At 39.2% G+C, this 16,780-nt stretch overlaps 1 protein-coding gene across 7 annotated transcripts in view; it reads left to right on the top strand.

The window, feature by feature from the left end:
* dock7 (dedicator of cytokinesis 7) overlaps window positions 1-16,366 on the top strand; it is a 185,727-nt gene extending 169,361 nt beyond the window's left edge. For 5 of the 7 annotated variants that reach the window (XM_073063221.1, XM_073063214.1, XM_073063219.1 and 2 more), the window contains 7 exons: window positions 7,046-7,171; window positions 8,381-8,470; window positions 10,300-10,536; window positions 13,271-13,414; window positions 14,397-14,503; window positions 15,088-15,255; window positions 15,870-16,366. In XM_073063221.1, coding sequence (XP_072919322.1) covers window positions 7,046-7,171; window positions 8,381-8,470; window positions 10,300-10,536; window positions 13,271-13,414; window positions 14,397-14,503; window positions 15,088-15,255; window positions 15,870-15,912 — 915 coding nt within the window. In that variant the 3' untranslated portion in view covers window positions 15,913-16,366. Of the gene's footprint in view, window positions 1-7,036; window positions 7,172-8,380; window positions 8,471-10,299; window positions 10,537-13,270; window positions 13,415-14,396; window positions 14,504-15,087; window positions 15,256-15,869 lie in introns of all 7 variants that reach the window. The other 2 variants (XM_073063216.1, XM_073063217.1) reach the window with 1 other exon arrangement.
* The last annotated feature ends 414 nt before the right edge of the window (window positions 16,367-16,780 follow it).

The raw sequence follows: 16,780 nt of genomic DNA on the forward strand, positions 1-16,780 counted from the left end.
TTCTAATTCACTGTTCTACATTATTATCAAAATAAGCTAGTGGGTGGTGTTGCCATATTATATGTAGATTTTAAAGCTACCAAAGCGGGCAATAGAAGAGATAGGCAACAACCTGCACAATTCCCGCCTCACTGGCATAAATGATACACAGTTGAAACTTCTACATATTGACATGCAAACTGCTGTTGAAGAACACCTTACAGTAATAAGAGTAAAGCAGTAAAAAAGTAGTTCCTTCCTTTCCATTATATAATAGAGACATTGATTACATGCTTGAAGCTGCTCTTTGTCTGGAAATGGGCAATATGTTAGGCAAAATTCTTCGAAGCCTGTTTTTAAACATACATCACATACATCTAGAAATGACACCATAAATTAAAAACAGGCAAAATATTTCAGGATTATAAAACATATTTGAATTTTTATTCTTTTATAAATTATATAGCAAAATCATCAGATGCAATTAAAGTACTCTTTGTTAACATTCTAGTCTTTTGTTGTCCGTTAATGACTAACAATATGTTTACTTCATGTTTTCAACACTTGTTGGTGTGGATTGCTTTTAGCAATTTTTTCATGTATTAAATCTGCCCAAAATGTGCTGTGAATTGTACATTAATATTAATATCAATGTATATCATATGTATTATAGATGGAATGACAGACTTCATCAAATATTACTTTCAGAGATGGTGGGACATACAGTATTAGCATTTTGGAAATGTGGGGCTTGCATTTCAGTATCCAACACAATCTGGCCAACTCTTCCTAAGCCTCCAGTGTCTACCAGAATGAAATTCTTGCCCTGTCTGTCCACATTATAGTTATCATCGGATAAAGACATTGTCATGGTTTAACAGAAGAATTCTAATGACTTTAGTCTTTATATCATTACACATACTGAAAAATTGCCTTTGATTGTTCTTGGATGGAGGCAGAGAAGCTCTTGAATCCAGTCTATAGGCTGTATTTAGTAAGGCTGTCTTGATGAAGGCAAGAAATCAGTACACTAAAACTTCCATCAGTGTTCCCAATCTTGAGAGATAGGGCAGAAAAGGCTCCTGTTAGACAGTGTGCATTTAAATTAACTTGGATCAGTGGTGATGATTCCACAGCTAAATGTCCTCATGACTCGCTTCATCTTGCCACACAGAGGCAAGCAGCAGAAAGATGCATACAACCGATGGAAGCAAACCCTGTTCTGGCCGAGTGATTTGTTAACATTTGGGGAGGGGATAAATATGAAAAAATGTACACTAAAAATATAGCATAGGGATAGTTCCTTCAACCCACAATGCCTGTGCTGACTGTGATATCTATTTAAAATAATCCCATCTGTCTGCATGAAATACATATCCCTCGATTCTCTGCTAATTTGTTTATCTGTCTAAATGCCTCTTAAACACTGCTATCATATCTGTTTTCATTACTTGCCCTGGTAATGCATTCCAAGTACCTACCACTCTATGTAATACAAAGACTTGCCTTGTAAATCCCCTTTAAACGGTCCCTCTCTCGTCTCAAAGCTTTGCCTTCCAGTATTTGACATTTCCACCATGGGAAAAAGACTCCACCTACCCTAAATCTACCCTATTATCATTTTATACATTTATGTCAGTTTGCCCCTCAGCTTCCTGTTCACAAAGAAACAATCCAAGTTTGTCCAACATCTTATTTTAGCTAACACTTTCTAATCCAGGCAGCATCATGGCAAACCTCATCTATGTATTTTCCAAAGCCTCTATATCCTTCCTACAATCCAGTGACCATAACTCGACACAACACTCCAAATGTGGCTTCACTGAAGTTTTAACAGATGCAGCATAAATTCCAGACTTTACAACTCAACATCAACGTTCCTAAGTGTTTTGCCATTTATTGTGTACTTTCCCATTAGATTTGATCTTCTGAAGTGTAACATCTCACACTTGTCTGCAATAGTGAGTTAATTCTCATTCCATTCTCATCTTGGGTAAAATAATTAAAATGATTGACCTAAAAAGAAACTGCTATATGGGTTTAGAGTCAAAGAGAACCGAGCCCTTTGTCCATGCTAAACTGTTATTCTGCTGAGTTCTATCGACCCACACCTGGACCATAGTCCTCCATACCCTTCCCATTCATGCACTTATCCAGACTTCTCTTAAGTGTTGCAATCAAACCCATAACCACCACTTCTGCTGGCAGCTCATTCCGGACTCGCAGTACCCCCTGTGTAAAGGGGTCCCCCTTAGATAGCTTTTCATCCTTCACTTATGACCTTCTAGTCCCACCCAACCTCAGCGGGAAAAGCCCACTTGCATTACTCTATCTATACGCCTCATAATTTTGTATACCTCTCATCAGAATCACACCAGCATGTGGCGTGAAATTCTCCTAGGCTCCAAGGAGTAAATTCCTAACCATTCAATCTTTCACTAGTGATGGCACATCCTTGTAAATTTTCTCTACACTCTTTCTTGTTGATATCTTTCCTGTTGGTAGGTGACCAGAACTGCACAAAATACCCCAAATTTGGCTTTACCATGTCTTCAGCAAAACATCTCAACTCATGTACTCAATACTTTGTTTACACCTTGTTTACAATCAAATTCCAATTCTTACTTAGAGTAAAACCTTTGTTTTTGTTGAAATTCTTATTCTCTGGTGTGCTTCAACGGCTTCCTTCACCAGGCGCTCCCAAAAGCCATTGGCGTGGCATAGTAGTTCTGTGCTGTCAAAGTCAATCCTGTGGTCATTGCATATGCGATGTTCTGCTGCCACTGATTTCTCTGGGTAATCCAAACGGATCAACCTCCAGTGCTGCTTGATGTGGGTTCCATTGTGTCTTCCATCTGACTGATTAGATGCTGCTCCACATTAACAGGGATTCCTGTACACGCCCCCTGTCCTGAGTCCCAGGTCATCTTTCTCCCACATAAGCTGTGATTTGAGCCTCCTTACGGGTTTGTGGATGGTATTTATCCAGTATTTCATCAGGATCCTGACTGAGAACTGCTGTGACATTTTCCCTGATCACTAATGCCACCTCTCCCCTTTTAATCCCTCCCGTTCTATCATGTCTAAAATAATGAAACCTTGGAACATTGAGCTGCCAGTCCTGCCCCTCCTGCAACCAAGTCTCAGTAATGAATACAATGTCATAATTTCACGTGCTGATCCATGCCCCAAGCCCATCCACCTTTCCTACAATACTCCTTCACTGAAATATATGCAGCTCTGAACATTAGTCCTGCCATGCTCACTCTTTTGATTCCTGATTGTGTATGTAGTCTTAGCAACAGTTTTCTCCACAACCACTCCACTATCTGTTCTGATGCTCTGGTTCCCATCCCTCTGCTACTTTAGTTTAAACCCAAATCCCACCCCCTCACAACCCCCTGCAACTCTAGCAAACCTTCCAGTTAAGATATTAGTCCCTCTCTAGTTCAGTTGCCTTTTGTACAGATCCCACCTGGAAGAGAGTCTATTGATCCAAAAATCTGAAACCTTCCCTCCTTAGCCATGTGTTAAACTATATGATCTTCTTAATTCTGGCCTCACCAGCACTTGGCACAAGTTGCAATCCTGAGGTCAGAATCTTGGATGTCCCTTCCTTTAACTTAGTATCTAACTCTGAACTCAATTTGCAGGACCTTGTCACCCTCCTATCCCATGTCATTGATACTGATGGGGACCCTGATCTGTGGCTGCTCACCCTCCCGCTTACGAATGCTGTGTACTTTATCCAAGATGTCCCTGACCCTGGCACCTGGAAGGCAGCATACCATCCAAGAATCTCATCCTCCTTGCAGAACTTCCTTTCTGTTGCCCTAACCAACAAATCCCCCATCACTACAGCTCATCTCTTCTTCCCTCCCCCCCACTTCCCTTCTGAGGCACAGAGCCAGACTCAGTGCCAGAGACCTGACCACTGTGACTTTACTCTGCTAGGTTGTCCCTCCAACAGAATCGAAAGCTGTTTAGCTTTTGTTGAGGGGAACAACCTCAGGGGTACTCTCCACTGGCTGCCTATCCCCTTTCCCCTTCCTGATTTTATCTGTTCCTAGTGATCTGTGTCCTGCACCTTTGGTGTAACTACCTCCCTGTATGTCCTGTCTATCAACCTCTCAAATGATCCAGAGTTCTTCCAGTTCCTGCTCCCAACTCCTTAGCATGGTCTTTTAGAAGCTGCAGGTGTAGTCCCCAGGGACCTTAGAGGTCTCCCTGCCTTCCGGTACCCACAAGAGGAGCATTTCATTATCCTGCCTGGCATCCCCACTGCTCCAAATGTGCAATAAGAAAGAAAGAATGCATAACCAAAAAAAAACGTCCACCTTTGGCCTGTGCCGCTCCTTGTCAAAGCCTCGATGAGTCACAACCTCAGCTTCCTACACTTAACATTGGCTATTTGCATAATGGAATAGTTGCTCTGCTTAACTTATATTTATCAGACCTTGCCCGTGCCTAATTGTGTGCAATCGAAAACCTCCCTGGGAATTCTGGATGCAGAATGTCACAACTGCTCCCACTTACTTCTTTTAAATTCTCTCACTCTCTACGTAATCCAGTGTCTCCTTGGGAACTGTGGTGCACAAAATGTGCAAACTCTTCTTTTAACCTCTCTCTATGCAATCCAATGTCTCATTGGGAACTTAAGTGTGCAAAATGTCCTGACTGCCTGCGGTCACTTCTTTTAAACTCCGTCTCCCTCTACACAATCCAATATCTCCGCGGGAACTGTAGTGCGCAAAATTTAAGCACCCTAATTCGCCTCAAGGCACAAGCACATCCTCTTCTACAATCCACATGCAGTTCACAGACTGTCTGTCACCCAAGTAAATACAGATGCAAAATTGAAAATCTCACCCATTTGTTTTGTCTCCATCCTCAAGTGGATCAATTTTGTTCCTTGCTTTCCTATTGCTCTTGAAATTCTTTGTGCTTTTATTTTAACCTCTTGATTACCCCCCTTAAGTATTCTCTTGTATTTATTGTGCTTCTCGAGGACCTAATTTATTCCTTGCTGACTAAACCTGCTATGCATTTCCTTTTTCTTAATAAGGGCCTCAATATCCCCTCAAAAACCAAGGTTCTCTAAACCTGTTAGTCTTACCTTTTATTCAAACAGGAACATATAAACCCTGTACTCTGAATATTTCACTTTGAAGGCTTCTCACTTACAATGCATCCCTTTGCCAGAAAACAAACTATCTCAATCCACAGTTGGCAGATCCTTGCTGATGCCTTTCTCCAGTTTAGAATCTCAACCTGAGGACTAGGCCTATCCTTCTCCATAATCATCTTGAAAATAACGGAATTATGATTTCTATATCCAAGGTGTTCCCCTACATATAATTCTATCTCATTCCCTAATAGAGATCCAGAATCATGCTCTCTATAGTTGGAACCTCTGTGTATTCATTGATTAAAGAAGCTTTCCTGAACACATTTGACAACCCTACCCTATCCAGTCTTTTTACAGTAATGGAGTCCCAGTCAACATTTGGAAAGTTAAAATCACCTGTCACAAGCTTATTTTTCTTATATCTGTCTGCTACCTCTCTACAAATTGGCTGCTGTAAATCCCACTAACTATTGAGAGTGATTTAATATAATCCATTTAATGTGGACATCCCTTTCCACCCATTAGAGCTTCAGTACACGAGCCCTGCAGTCTGTCCTGCTTGAGCACTTCTATGACAAAAATGTGAAGCTGTCTCTTCTGTACCATCTCCTTAGCCGTGTGTTAAACTGTGTTATCTAGCCTGACCAGCATGTGGCACAGGTAGCAATCTTGAAATAATCACCCTGGAGGTCCTGTCCTTTAATTTAGCACCACTGAACTCACTTTTGAGGGCTCATCACCATTCCTGGCTGTGTCATTTGTACCTATGTGAACCATTACCTCTGGTTGCTCATCCTCTCCCTTAAGAATGGTATGGACTTGATCTAAGATGCAACTGACCTTAGCACCTAGGTGGCAATATACCATTTGAGAATCTTGTTCTTGTCAATAAAACTCCTTTCTGTTCCCCTGACCAATGAATACCCCAGCACTACTGTTCTCCTCTTCTCCCCCCCCCCCCCAACCAATTCCCCTCTGAGTCACAGAGCAGACTCAATGCCTGAGACTTGAATGCTGTGGCCTTCCTCTGCCTCTTCCTCTGACACTATTGGGTCATTGCTCCCAATAGTATCCAAAATAATATACTTGTAATTGAGGGAAATGGCCACAGAGGTACCCTGCACTGTCTGCCCATCTCCTTTCCTTCTCCTGATGGTCACCTGAGTACCTGTGTCTAGCACCTTAGCTGTAACTACATCCCTATATCTCCTGTCATTCAACTTCTCTGTCTCCCAAGTGATCCAACGATCATTCAGCTCCAGCTCCGGGTCCCGAAGGCAGTTTGGAACAACCTGCAATTGAATACACTTCTTGCAGATGTAGTTGTCAGGAATACTAAATGTCTCCCTGTCTTCCCATGTCCTGCAAGAGGAGAGCTACACTGTCATGACTAGCATTTCCAGTGCTCTAACTGCAAGAAGAAAGAAAAAAATTACTCCCCATCTCTTTGTGCTGAAGTGTCTTGAGCCAAAGCTTCAGCTCTCCACTCTAATCCTGGCCCACGCCCACAATGGTTGTTCTGCTTAAACCCAAGTTCTTTTTGTTTTGCCTTTGCCAAATGCCCAATAACCCAAACAATTTCAAGCTTTATAGAAGGTCCCAACAGGTCCCACTCACATTTTAAATCTGGCACATATTCTCAGCAAGCAGCTGTTCTGTGACCTGAATTTCTGCAGGAAACCCCAACAGGGACTTTTAAAATCTACCACATATGGGTGATTGAAAAATATTAGTTCTTTTGCAAATCAAACAATATTTATGTCAAGCCTCACATTAAATTTGAAAAGATACAGCAGAGTGTATACGCAAACTGTGGAGACAGTGGGCTTGATGGGTATTTCTCATTTCATGATTTAATAAATCAAAATCTGCTCTGTATGGATGTATCTAGTTTCTCCAACATAATTATGAAAATTACTCCTTCTATAGGATGGAAAGAGGATGTTTGGTACCTATTTTCGTGTTGGCTTCTATGGGTCCAGGTTTGGTGATCTGGATGAACAAGAATTTGTTTACAAAGAACCAGCCATTACAAAACTGGCTGAAATCTCACACCGGCTTGAGGTATGTTAAGACAGTGATGGGATAATATTGATATTCTTTCTACAAAAGTAGCTAGTTTGAATCATTTGTTCACAGACTTTTACTTCAATAAAACAAGTCAGTTATAACATTGTAGATGAGGAAACAAGAATGGATGAAATCCAAAGATCTTATCTGGTTAGAGGAGAGGAGATAATTATACTGAGACACGATTTAACCATATGATTCTGGAGTAGATAAAGCAAACTAGTTGTGCAGAGAGGTAGGTAGATCCAAGTTTAAAAACAAGGAAGACTTGAAGAGGTAGAAGCCAGAGAACATGAATGTGAAAGGAGGTGATGGCCGGGCCAAGGTAGTAAAAGAAAGCTGGATGACAAGAAAATACTAAACATTATAGAAGGCCAGAGAAGATATGGTAAAGAAACCTTAAGGCCAAGGAGGTGGACATAGTGGGTTGCTGCCCAAAGAAAAATGCTGCATGTGTAATCAGCATAAGTTCAGATATAGTGTAGGGAATAATATAGACTATGTATTCTCTCAAAAGAGAACACTTCCCAGATCAAAATTAGGAGAAATATATCAGAATACTGATGCTTTCTTGGTAAAAGGGCTGGGCGTGTTGGTAGGAACTTCTGTGTTTTCTGGACATAGACTTAGAGAGGCAGTAGCAAAGTTGTTTTCACAACAAACATAATGCATATGGAATTGTCCCAGGACATCTCACAAGCCTTGGGACTGGAGATTAATGGAGGCATGGTTGCTTGATTTGGATGGATGTTAGGAACATACTCTAAAATCAGCACACAGATCGTGGTCCTCATAGTAAAAGAAATCAGAAAATTTCTTGGAAAGGTGTCTCAAAAGGTAGGTAAAACGCATTTTGTAGTAGTATTTCAAGAGTATTTACTCACCAAATCAATGTGCATATTAATCAAGAACAGCAGGCATGGATTTTTTTTAAGGGAGGGCCATCTCTGATGAACTTGATTGAGATTTTATTTGAAGGTCAAAAAGGGGCACCATCTGATGTAGGATTCCTTCAAGGGTTTTAACAAGGCCTATGCATGATTAGAAATATTGAAGTTCATGGGCCACGAGGCAGTTCCAGCGCCACCTAATATCATAAATGGTACTGCAAGCACATAGCAACACTTTTCCAAGGACTTGCAAGTATTTTGAAAAATAACCCTGCACCCCCATCATGAAAAATTACATTTTCTTTTGGTTTAGGCATTTTACGGCGAACGTTTTGGTGAGGATGTTGTGGAAGTTATCAAAGATTCCAATCCTGTGGACAAATGCAAATTGGATCCAAATAGGGTAAGAACATTTAATATTCTGACTGTATGGAGCACTTTATGATCTTCTCAAAAGAAATTCTGCTCGTTTGATTTTTGCTGATATTTGGCAACCCAGTTCTTGTTCCTCAGATGGTGGTTCTTCGTGTGTCAGTCCAGCTAGTGAGGTCTGTTAGGTTGCTTGAAAACAAAATCGATTAGGAATACGTTTGATTTTTATCAACATGTATTCCTTTCTCACCTTCCTCAGTGCCAGAGAATTGAAGAATCATTCATGTTGTATTATTATTTTAAAAATAACTGTGATTACAAGGCTGCTGTTTAGTTTTGATTCTGGGGAAATATTGGAATTAATTCTGAGGGGAAGTATACCAAATAAATGCATCATAGAATGGCATATATTAATCAAGGACTAGATTTTTTAAGGTAAGTTTGTCTCTGAAGAACTTGGTCGAGGTCTTAAGGGCAAGGGAGGGCAGTACGTTTGCTGTAGTTAACATGAATTTCAGCAAGGTTCCTCACAGGGCCTCTCGTGCAAGACTGGCCAGAAAAATAAAAGCTCATGGGACACAAGGGTGATTGACAATTTGGATGCAGAATGTGTTCAGTGGCAGAAAGCAAAAGGCTGATGTGTGTTTTTGTAACTGGAAGGCCATTGCCATGGAATTCTCATCGCCCTTGATTTTTGCACTTTAATTAGTGATTTAGCATTAAAAGTGAGGACTAATGAGATTTGCAGATGATACAAAAATAATGCTTGACACTAAGGGGGAAGGTGTAAGTGAGCTGGTTGGTTGGGCAGAAGATGCAATTTAATCCAGAGAAATGCAAAGAGATTTATTTGGAGAGGTGCAACAAGCCAGGGGGGAACTCAAAGGTGTAGAAGAACAAAAGGACCTTGAAGTGTATTTTTTTTTAAAAGGTAGCAGGACAGATCAATGTATAGTTGAAAAGGCACACAGAATGCTTTATAAGGAAACATGAGAGATTCTGCAGATGCTGGAAATCTGGAGCAACACACACAGAATGCTGGTGGAATTCAGCAGGTCAGGTAGCATCTATGGAGAGAAATGAACAGACATTTCAGTCCGAGACCCTAACAGGATAGGAAAGAAAGAGTACAGAAGCAAGAATAAAGGGTAAGGGGAGGGAGAGGAGCATGAGCTGGCAGGTATAGGTGCATCCAGGTGAGGGTGGTAGGTAGAAAGGTGAGGAGGGAGAGAAAGAGAATAATGTGAGAAGCTGGGAGATGATAGGTGAACAGGCAAAGGGCTGAAGGAGGGGAAGGTTGGGAAGCTGCAGCAGCAATAAATATCTTCAGTAAAGGAGCAGTTTTGCAGGATTCAGCTGAGTGGCTTTACTACTCGTAAAACAATCTGCTTGAGGAACCAGCAGGTCATGCAGTGTGTTGGTGGGGTGGGTTGGTCGAAAAAAGGAATTGTCAACATTTCAGGATGAAATCCTGTATCAGACCTCATGCAGAGTTTCAGCCAAAAATGTCAACAGTTCCCCCCACCCGCCGCTCAACCTGCTGAATTTGATCATCGTTTGTTGCTCCAGATTTCAACACCTGCAATCTTCTTTGTCTTTGCTCCTTGTAAAGGCTGGGTTGCCAAAAGCTTTAGGCCAGAAATTGGGCGCAGTGACACAATTACTCGAATAGAAGCCCACTGAAGAGTAGATACAGTGGGAATTGGCAGAATGGGATCTTCTGAATTTCTCAGAGTTCTCAGTAAGGAAATGGACAATTCAAAAATCTGTAAAAACCCATTTACAATTGGTGATGTACTTTGAAAGACGAAGTTGTAAGTTGTTTGTGACCATCATTTGTTTTATAAATTATTTTTACAGGCCTACATTCAGATAACTTACGTGGAACCATATTTTGACACCTATGAAATGAAGGACAGGATTACCTATTTTGACAAAAATTATAACCTCAGGCGTTTCATGTATTGCACACCATTCACACTAGATGGCCGAGCTCATGGTGATCTTCATGAACAGTTCAAACGCAAAACAATTCTGACGGTGTCACATGCATTCCCTTACATTAAGACTAGGATTAATGTAATCCACAAAGAGGAGGTGAGGAAATGATTTCATGTTTCAGCATTAACTGTTACATTCAGTGAAACTCCAAATGAACAGAAAATACTAAGTTCTGCATCTTACTTTTCAATGAATGCAAGAATGGTGATGTGTTCTAATCTCTAGCCTATCTTTTATTGGAATGTGATTAACCCATTCAGCAGGCAGTAGAAGTCATATACAGCGATTCAGAGCAATCTGCCTACATTTGTGGTTTTAGTACATTCATCAATGTACTTTCGTAACAGGGATTCCCAACCATTTTTATGCTATGGAGCCTGACCATTAACGAAGGGGTCTGTGGGCCCCAGGTTGGAAACCCCTGTTTTATAATAACTGAGCTAATATTTTATTTTCATGCATCCACTCCCAAAATACATTAATAGAAAATCTGATATTCCAGTTATAAATCCAGAACTTAATGATTTTCTTCCTAGTATTGTAGAATATTTTATCTATATTTGGTGGGTGTAGAAGGAAAGAATGCAAGAGATTCAGCAACCAGATTACAACCACATATGGATATTCCAGCACTGACAATGCTGTCTACAACCCAAACGTTCCACTGGGAGCCAAGAAGAGAACTTATTGTGGACCTAAAGGCGTTCAGTAGCTCATTAAAGTCTTTGACTGATTCTGTCTTTGAAAAGAGTATCCTTGACACTCTATAATGCATTATCTAGAATGATTTCCACCGCAAGATGTTGAAACTGCCATCTGACAAGGGTATTGGAATAAATCAATCCATGCTGCAGAACCAAAACATGGATTCTGGCAAGACATCTTAGTAGTGCCATTATTGTGATTCTTTAAAAAAAAAATAGGCCTATTGGGAATAAATGTAGAAGGGGCCTCCTTGTGGTTTGCCACAGGGGAAGATTTTCCAATGATCCTCTTCAACTCCTCCTCCTAAGGGCCAGAGAGCACCTCCAAGTGTTAGAATTTGGGTTCTATTCATCTAGACTCACTGTAGACTATCTTCACTGAGCAAGAAATCTATGAAGAATATAGGAAGGACCAACAAAGGTAAATAGTCTTTTTTGATGAGCTTCAACTAAGATGGATCATATAAATAAAACTCTCAAATTTGAGCCCCTAAAGAAATATATTATCATTCAGTTTCATCAACAGTACAACTTGCAAGTTGTGTTATTAACCAGTGAATCCAGGACACAACAATAGACTGGAGTCAAGCTAGAATGCGTCATTTCATCAAACCCTTCTCATAGTCACTTAATTTTGTACTTCATTTTCAAAAAAATACTTTACAAAGATATGATCTACAGGATGGATAGGAAACTAACGAACCTTCATCATCTCCATTCCAGAAATACATCATTCTAATCTCTTGCAGATTGAGTTCCAAGTGGTAGAGTCTGCATTTCCCAGATAAGAATCTTTTAATAGGCATCCGTTAGTCTTGAGAGACCATGGATTTGCACCTTGGGAAGTTACCAGGGCGCAGACCTGGGCAGGGTTGTATGGGAGACCGGATGTTGCCCATGCTGCAAGTCTCCCCTCTCCACGCCACCAATGTTGTCCAAGGGAAGGGCAAGGGCCGATACAGCTCGGCACTGGTGTCATCGCAGAGCAATGTGCAGTTAACTGCCTTGCTCAAGGACACAACACGCTGAGGCTCAAACTAGTGACCTTCAGATCACTAAACCAATGCCTTAACCACTTGCGCACACATTCAGGATTCTTTTAGTCACTTAAGAACCCACCAAATTGAAATAGAAGTAAGTCATCTGTAACCCTGAAGAATAGCCTCAAAAGATTTAAATTATTTTCCAACATTGTCGGAACTGACACTCAGTGGCCTCTATTAGATACACCTGTACACTTGCTTGTTAATGCAAATATCTAATCAGCCAATCATGTGGCAGCAACTCATTGCATAAAGGCATGCAGATATGGTCATGGTTCAGTTTTTGTTTAGACCAAATATCAGAATAGGGAAGAAGTGTGATCTAAGTAGCTTTGACCGTGGAATGATTATTGGTGCCAGGTGGGGTGGTTTGAGTACCTCAGAGACTGCTAATCTCCTGGAGGTTTTATGCACAGCAGTCTCTATATAGAATGGTGTGATTTTTTTTAAACCGTCCAGTGAGTAGCAGTTTTGTGAGCAGAGTAGCCTTGTTAGTAAGAGGTTAGTGGAGAATGGCCAGACTGGTTCTAGCTAACAGGAAGGTAACACTAACTCAGGTAACCACATGTTATAACAGTCGTGTGCATAAGAGCATCTTTGAGTATACATGAAGTGGATGGACTACAGCAACAGAAAACCATGAACATGCAGGAAGTACCTAATAAAGTGACCAATGAGTATATCTAAATGTACAGTAAATGTATTTTATAAGGTGCATGGCTGTTGTTTTCTGGGTAACTTTCATTTCATAGACTGCACTAATTGTAGCCAGTAGGGTAAATGGATGCTTACTGTTCTGACATGACATATATGGAATATGGTATTTGTAGGGACTAATCATTCATTTTGGTCCTCTCTCCTTCACACTTTTCTCAGTGGAGATGAAGATCTCAGCTGCATGGAGTTTGGGGAGATCAAGCTTTTGTGATGGGTTTGTTACTAAACGTGCATTATTACTATTCTGTAGAGATTGAACTTTACAAAAATGACAGGCATGGATATAATTGCTTTGAGAAATGTATCTGAATTTAGTGAAATTATGCTGAGTGAAGCATGATGAAATTTTATCTTTATTATCTACAGGTCATTTTAACACCAATCGAAGTGGCCATAGAAGATATGCAGAAAAAAACTCAAGAGCTGGCTTTTGCAACACATCAAGATCCAGCTGATCCTAAGATGCTTCAGATGGTGTTGCAGGGCTCAGTAGGAACGACAGTTAATCAAGTATGGCTTCAAACCTACCTGAGAGGGATAAAATCTAGTAAATTTAGCATGTTACTATAGTCACTGACTGGAAGTCTGTACCGACGTAAAGTTCACATCAAGGTGCTCTGATTGCTCATTTAATATACAGTACTGTATGTGCCATTACACAGCTAAGGAATGGGCCAAGTTCAAAGGTTGCTCAGTTGCAAGTCTGGGTTTTGCATTGTCTTCAGCCTAAATGAACATATTTTCCCACCCCAAAGCCCCAGTTGGGAAGGAAAAAGGAAATATTCACTTGAGCACTTATAAGTTTCCGGTCCTACAATCTACTTGCAGTTTAATGTTGAAATTGATAGTAGCTATTTGGATGATGCAACAAAGGTTGGCTGGTATGGGCGGAAAGATCATGTGCAAGGTGGAATTAATTAGAATTAAGGATTATACACAGAAAGATAAAGGAAGCCTCAAGTTGTCATATTGATCTAATTTAAATCTTTAGTTAAATGGTGGTTGTTAAATTTTAATGCTTGTGAATTATTGAGGCCAATTCCTGGAAATGCTTAGGCAAGCTGAGAGAAAGGACTGATGATACAAGTATCATTACATAATTGTTTTATATATTTGGCATATAAAAACACTTCATTGTGAATGAAATGCCTTATTCCTTTTATATCTGGCACTGGAAAGGTATATTGTGTAAAACAAGAAAATTAAGTATCTTAAATAGTTTTTAAAATAGAAACACAGGCAAAAAGAAAATTGAAACTTGAATATATAAGCTTTTTTGTTTCAATTGTGTTGTTTGTTTTGGATTAATCCACCAATAATGCTACTATACTATTTATATTATATAATATCAGTATAGGAGTCTGCTGGTGATGAATCTATCTGTTCTTTGACCAAATAACCAAATTCTTTGTATTATGCTTTCAACATGCATTAAGGTTTTGATGGTAATGAAAGCTAAATCATGCTATTATCTTTTATTCCCTCTACACAGGGACCTTTAGAAGTTGCTCAAGTATTTTTGTCCGAAATTCCAAATGATCCCAAGCTATTCCGACACCATAACAAGTTACGCTTATGCTTCAAAGACTTCACCAAAAAGTAAGTTTTTTTTATTGTTTTCCATATTGTTGATGTTATTCATGACAACGTTCAGATAGAACTGAACTCTCAGCCAACTATCAGTGCAACAGAAAGTCTTTAGTTCAAAAGACCTTGCACTGTCATTTCATCACCTCCATAGAAACCTTTTGGCTGTTGCTGTTTGCAACTGCAGGGCTAATAATATTGAGGCTGAACATTGTATTTCAGCTATGTTATTAAGTTAGGAAAGGTTGACACAATATTCTTTCTCTCTCTAGGCAAGAAAGTGATGGCTGTTTTCATATATTCTTCCATTGGATCAATTGGGTGTTATTTAGGGTCAAGTCATGGTCTAATATAAATTACATCCAAATTACAGCAAGATTTCTTGAGACACTTCATGTTTTTATTTAACTAAAATGTATTGTTAAGTCAGTCACTTGAGATAGTAAAAACAGAGGCAAAATTGAGATGAAGTATTGGGAACCTTAAAAGAAGTTACTGCTATGATTAATAACCAAATCCAGTGCCAAAACCCAGTTCTGCTGGTTAGTAACAGTACAAGGATGTTGAAGTCTACTGACTGCATTGTTTAAATTAAGATGTGAAGATGCACTACGGAAGAACAAGAGTTTAATAGGTCCTGACCAGAAGGAATATCAACGTGAGCTTGAAAGGAACTATCATCGACTCAAAGAAGCTCTTCAGCCTTTGATAAACAGGAAAATACCCCAACTTTATAAAGCAGTTCTACCAAGCAGTTGCCACAGGTAGGTTACAGTTCATATAAACAGGAATGTTGTTGTTTCTGGTGATGAAGTTAACTGAGATAAAACTGATAGTGGCTGCTTAATTTTTCTCTTTTAATACTAAAAGATTTAATCATGAAAAAAGTTGTGTCATGGAAGAATGGGAAATACTCTCAGAATTATACTTCCGTTAAAAGCATCACATTATTTCTGTTGATTTTTGACTTAGAATTCTATTAAAACATATTTACTCTTAAGGGGGACTGTTTTGTAAATGCCATTCACAATACCATCAGTGCTCTATCATTATCCACCATTTGATTAATTTTTCTTGAACTGTCTGGTTTGATAGTTTACAGTCAAATCTCAAGTAATTATCAAACTTAACTTAGATCAGTATTAAAGCACTACAAACTGCCTGGCTTTCCAGTAGTAGCTGTTTGGTTGAAAGCATGCCATATCTGACTACAAAACATCAATAAACAGCTTGCCACAAATACAGAATCTTGTCTGAGTGGCATACAATGTATTAGTTATATCTTTTAAAAAATGACTTCAATTTTCCCACTATAACTGAAAATAATGAAAATTACAAAAAATGCTTCTTTGTTGATTCATTATTGTTGTGGTTACAGGGATTCTTTCAGTCGACTAAGCCTTCGAAAAATGGACATCTGAAAGTGGACTTGACATTTATCTACAATTGCATGTGAAGGAACACAATAAAAGCCTTTCCATTTCATCATCGGGCAACAAACATGGTAATCAAAAGTACATAAAAGGAACAAATTCATACCTCAAATTTTTATACAAGTGTGGATATTTTAAATACACTACATTTCTTTAAATGTGAAGGCAAGGATAAATGTCAGCCGTGATGGTACTAGTGATTATTTTGATAATGCTATGGGTACATTTGATTACACAGTCTCAGTATTGTGCTGTTGTTTGTTTTGTCACAAGCATTTACAATTGTTCAAATTCACTAACAGTCATGTATTTATGTACCATTATATATTGTTATCTCATGTACTATTTATCAAGTTTGAACAAGATCCCTTGTTAGATTTTGTTGTGTAATTGGCAATTATTTTCTAAAAAAAAGGTACGATTAAATAATGAAATTACTAAATATCTAGTACATTGGTTTGCTTTGCTCCAGCCTGTTCATTTTTTATACAAGTGTTTTATTACTGAGAGAGCTTCTGCTTAATGAAGAGGAATTAAGCCCACATACTATATGCCTTGGTAATAACCCAAGATAGGAATGTTTTAAATAAACTATCAAATATGAGTTCCGACACTTAACAGCTCTGGATTAATCCAAAATTTTACTCCCTCAAATTAACAAGTATACAATTCAGTGCAGTACTGTACCTGAAGATCTCTCCAGGTTCAGCTAATGTTCAAAAGTTGATTTCACATGAGACTACAATGATATTAATGCCAAAGTAAAGTGAGATATAATAGTAATTTCCTACAGTTGAATAACCCATGGTTTATATTAGAATGTGAATTCCTTTAGGAACGAAAAGTGAGAAATATA

This window comes from Hemitrygon akajei, chromosome 12 (genome assembly GCF_048418815.1).
Source record: "Hemitrygon akajei chromosome 12, sHemAka1.3, whole genome shotgun sequence".
NCBI lineage: Eukaryota > Metazoa > Chordata > Chondrichthyes > Myliobatiformes > Dasyatidae > Hemitrygon > Hemitrygon akajei.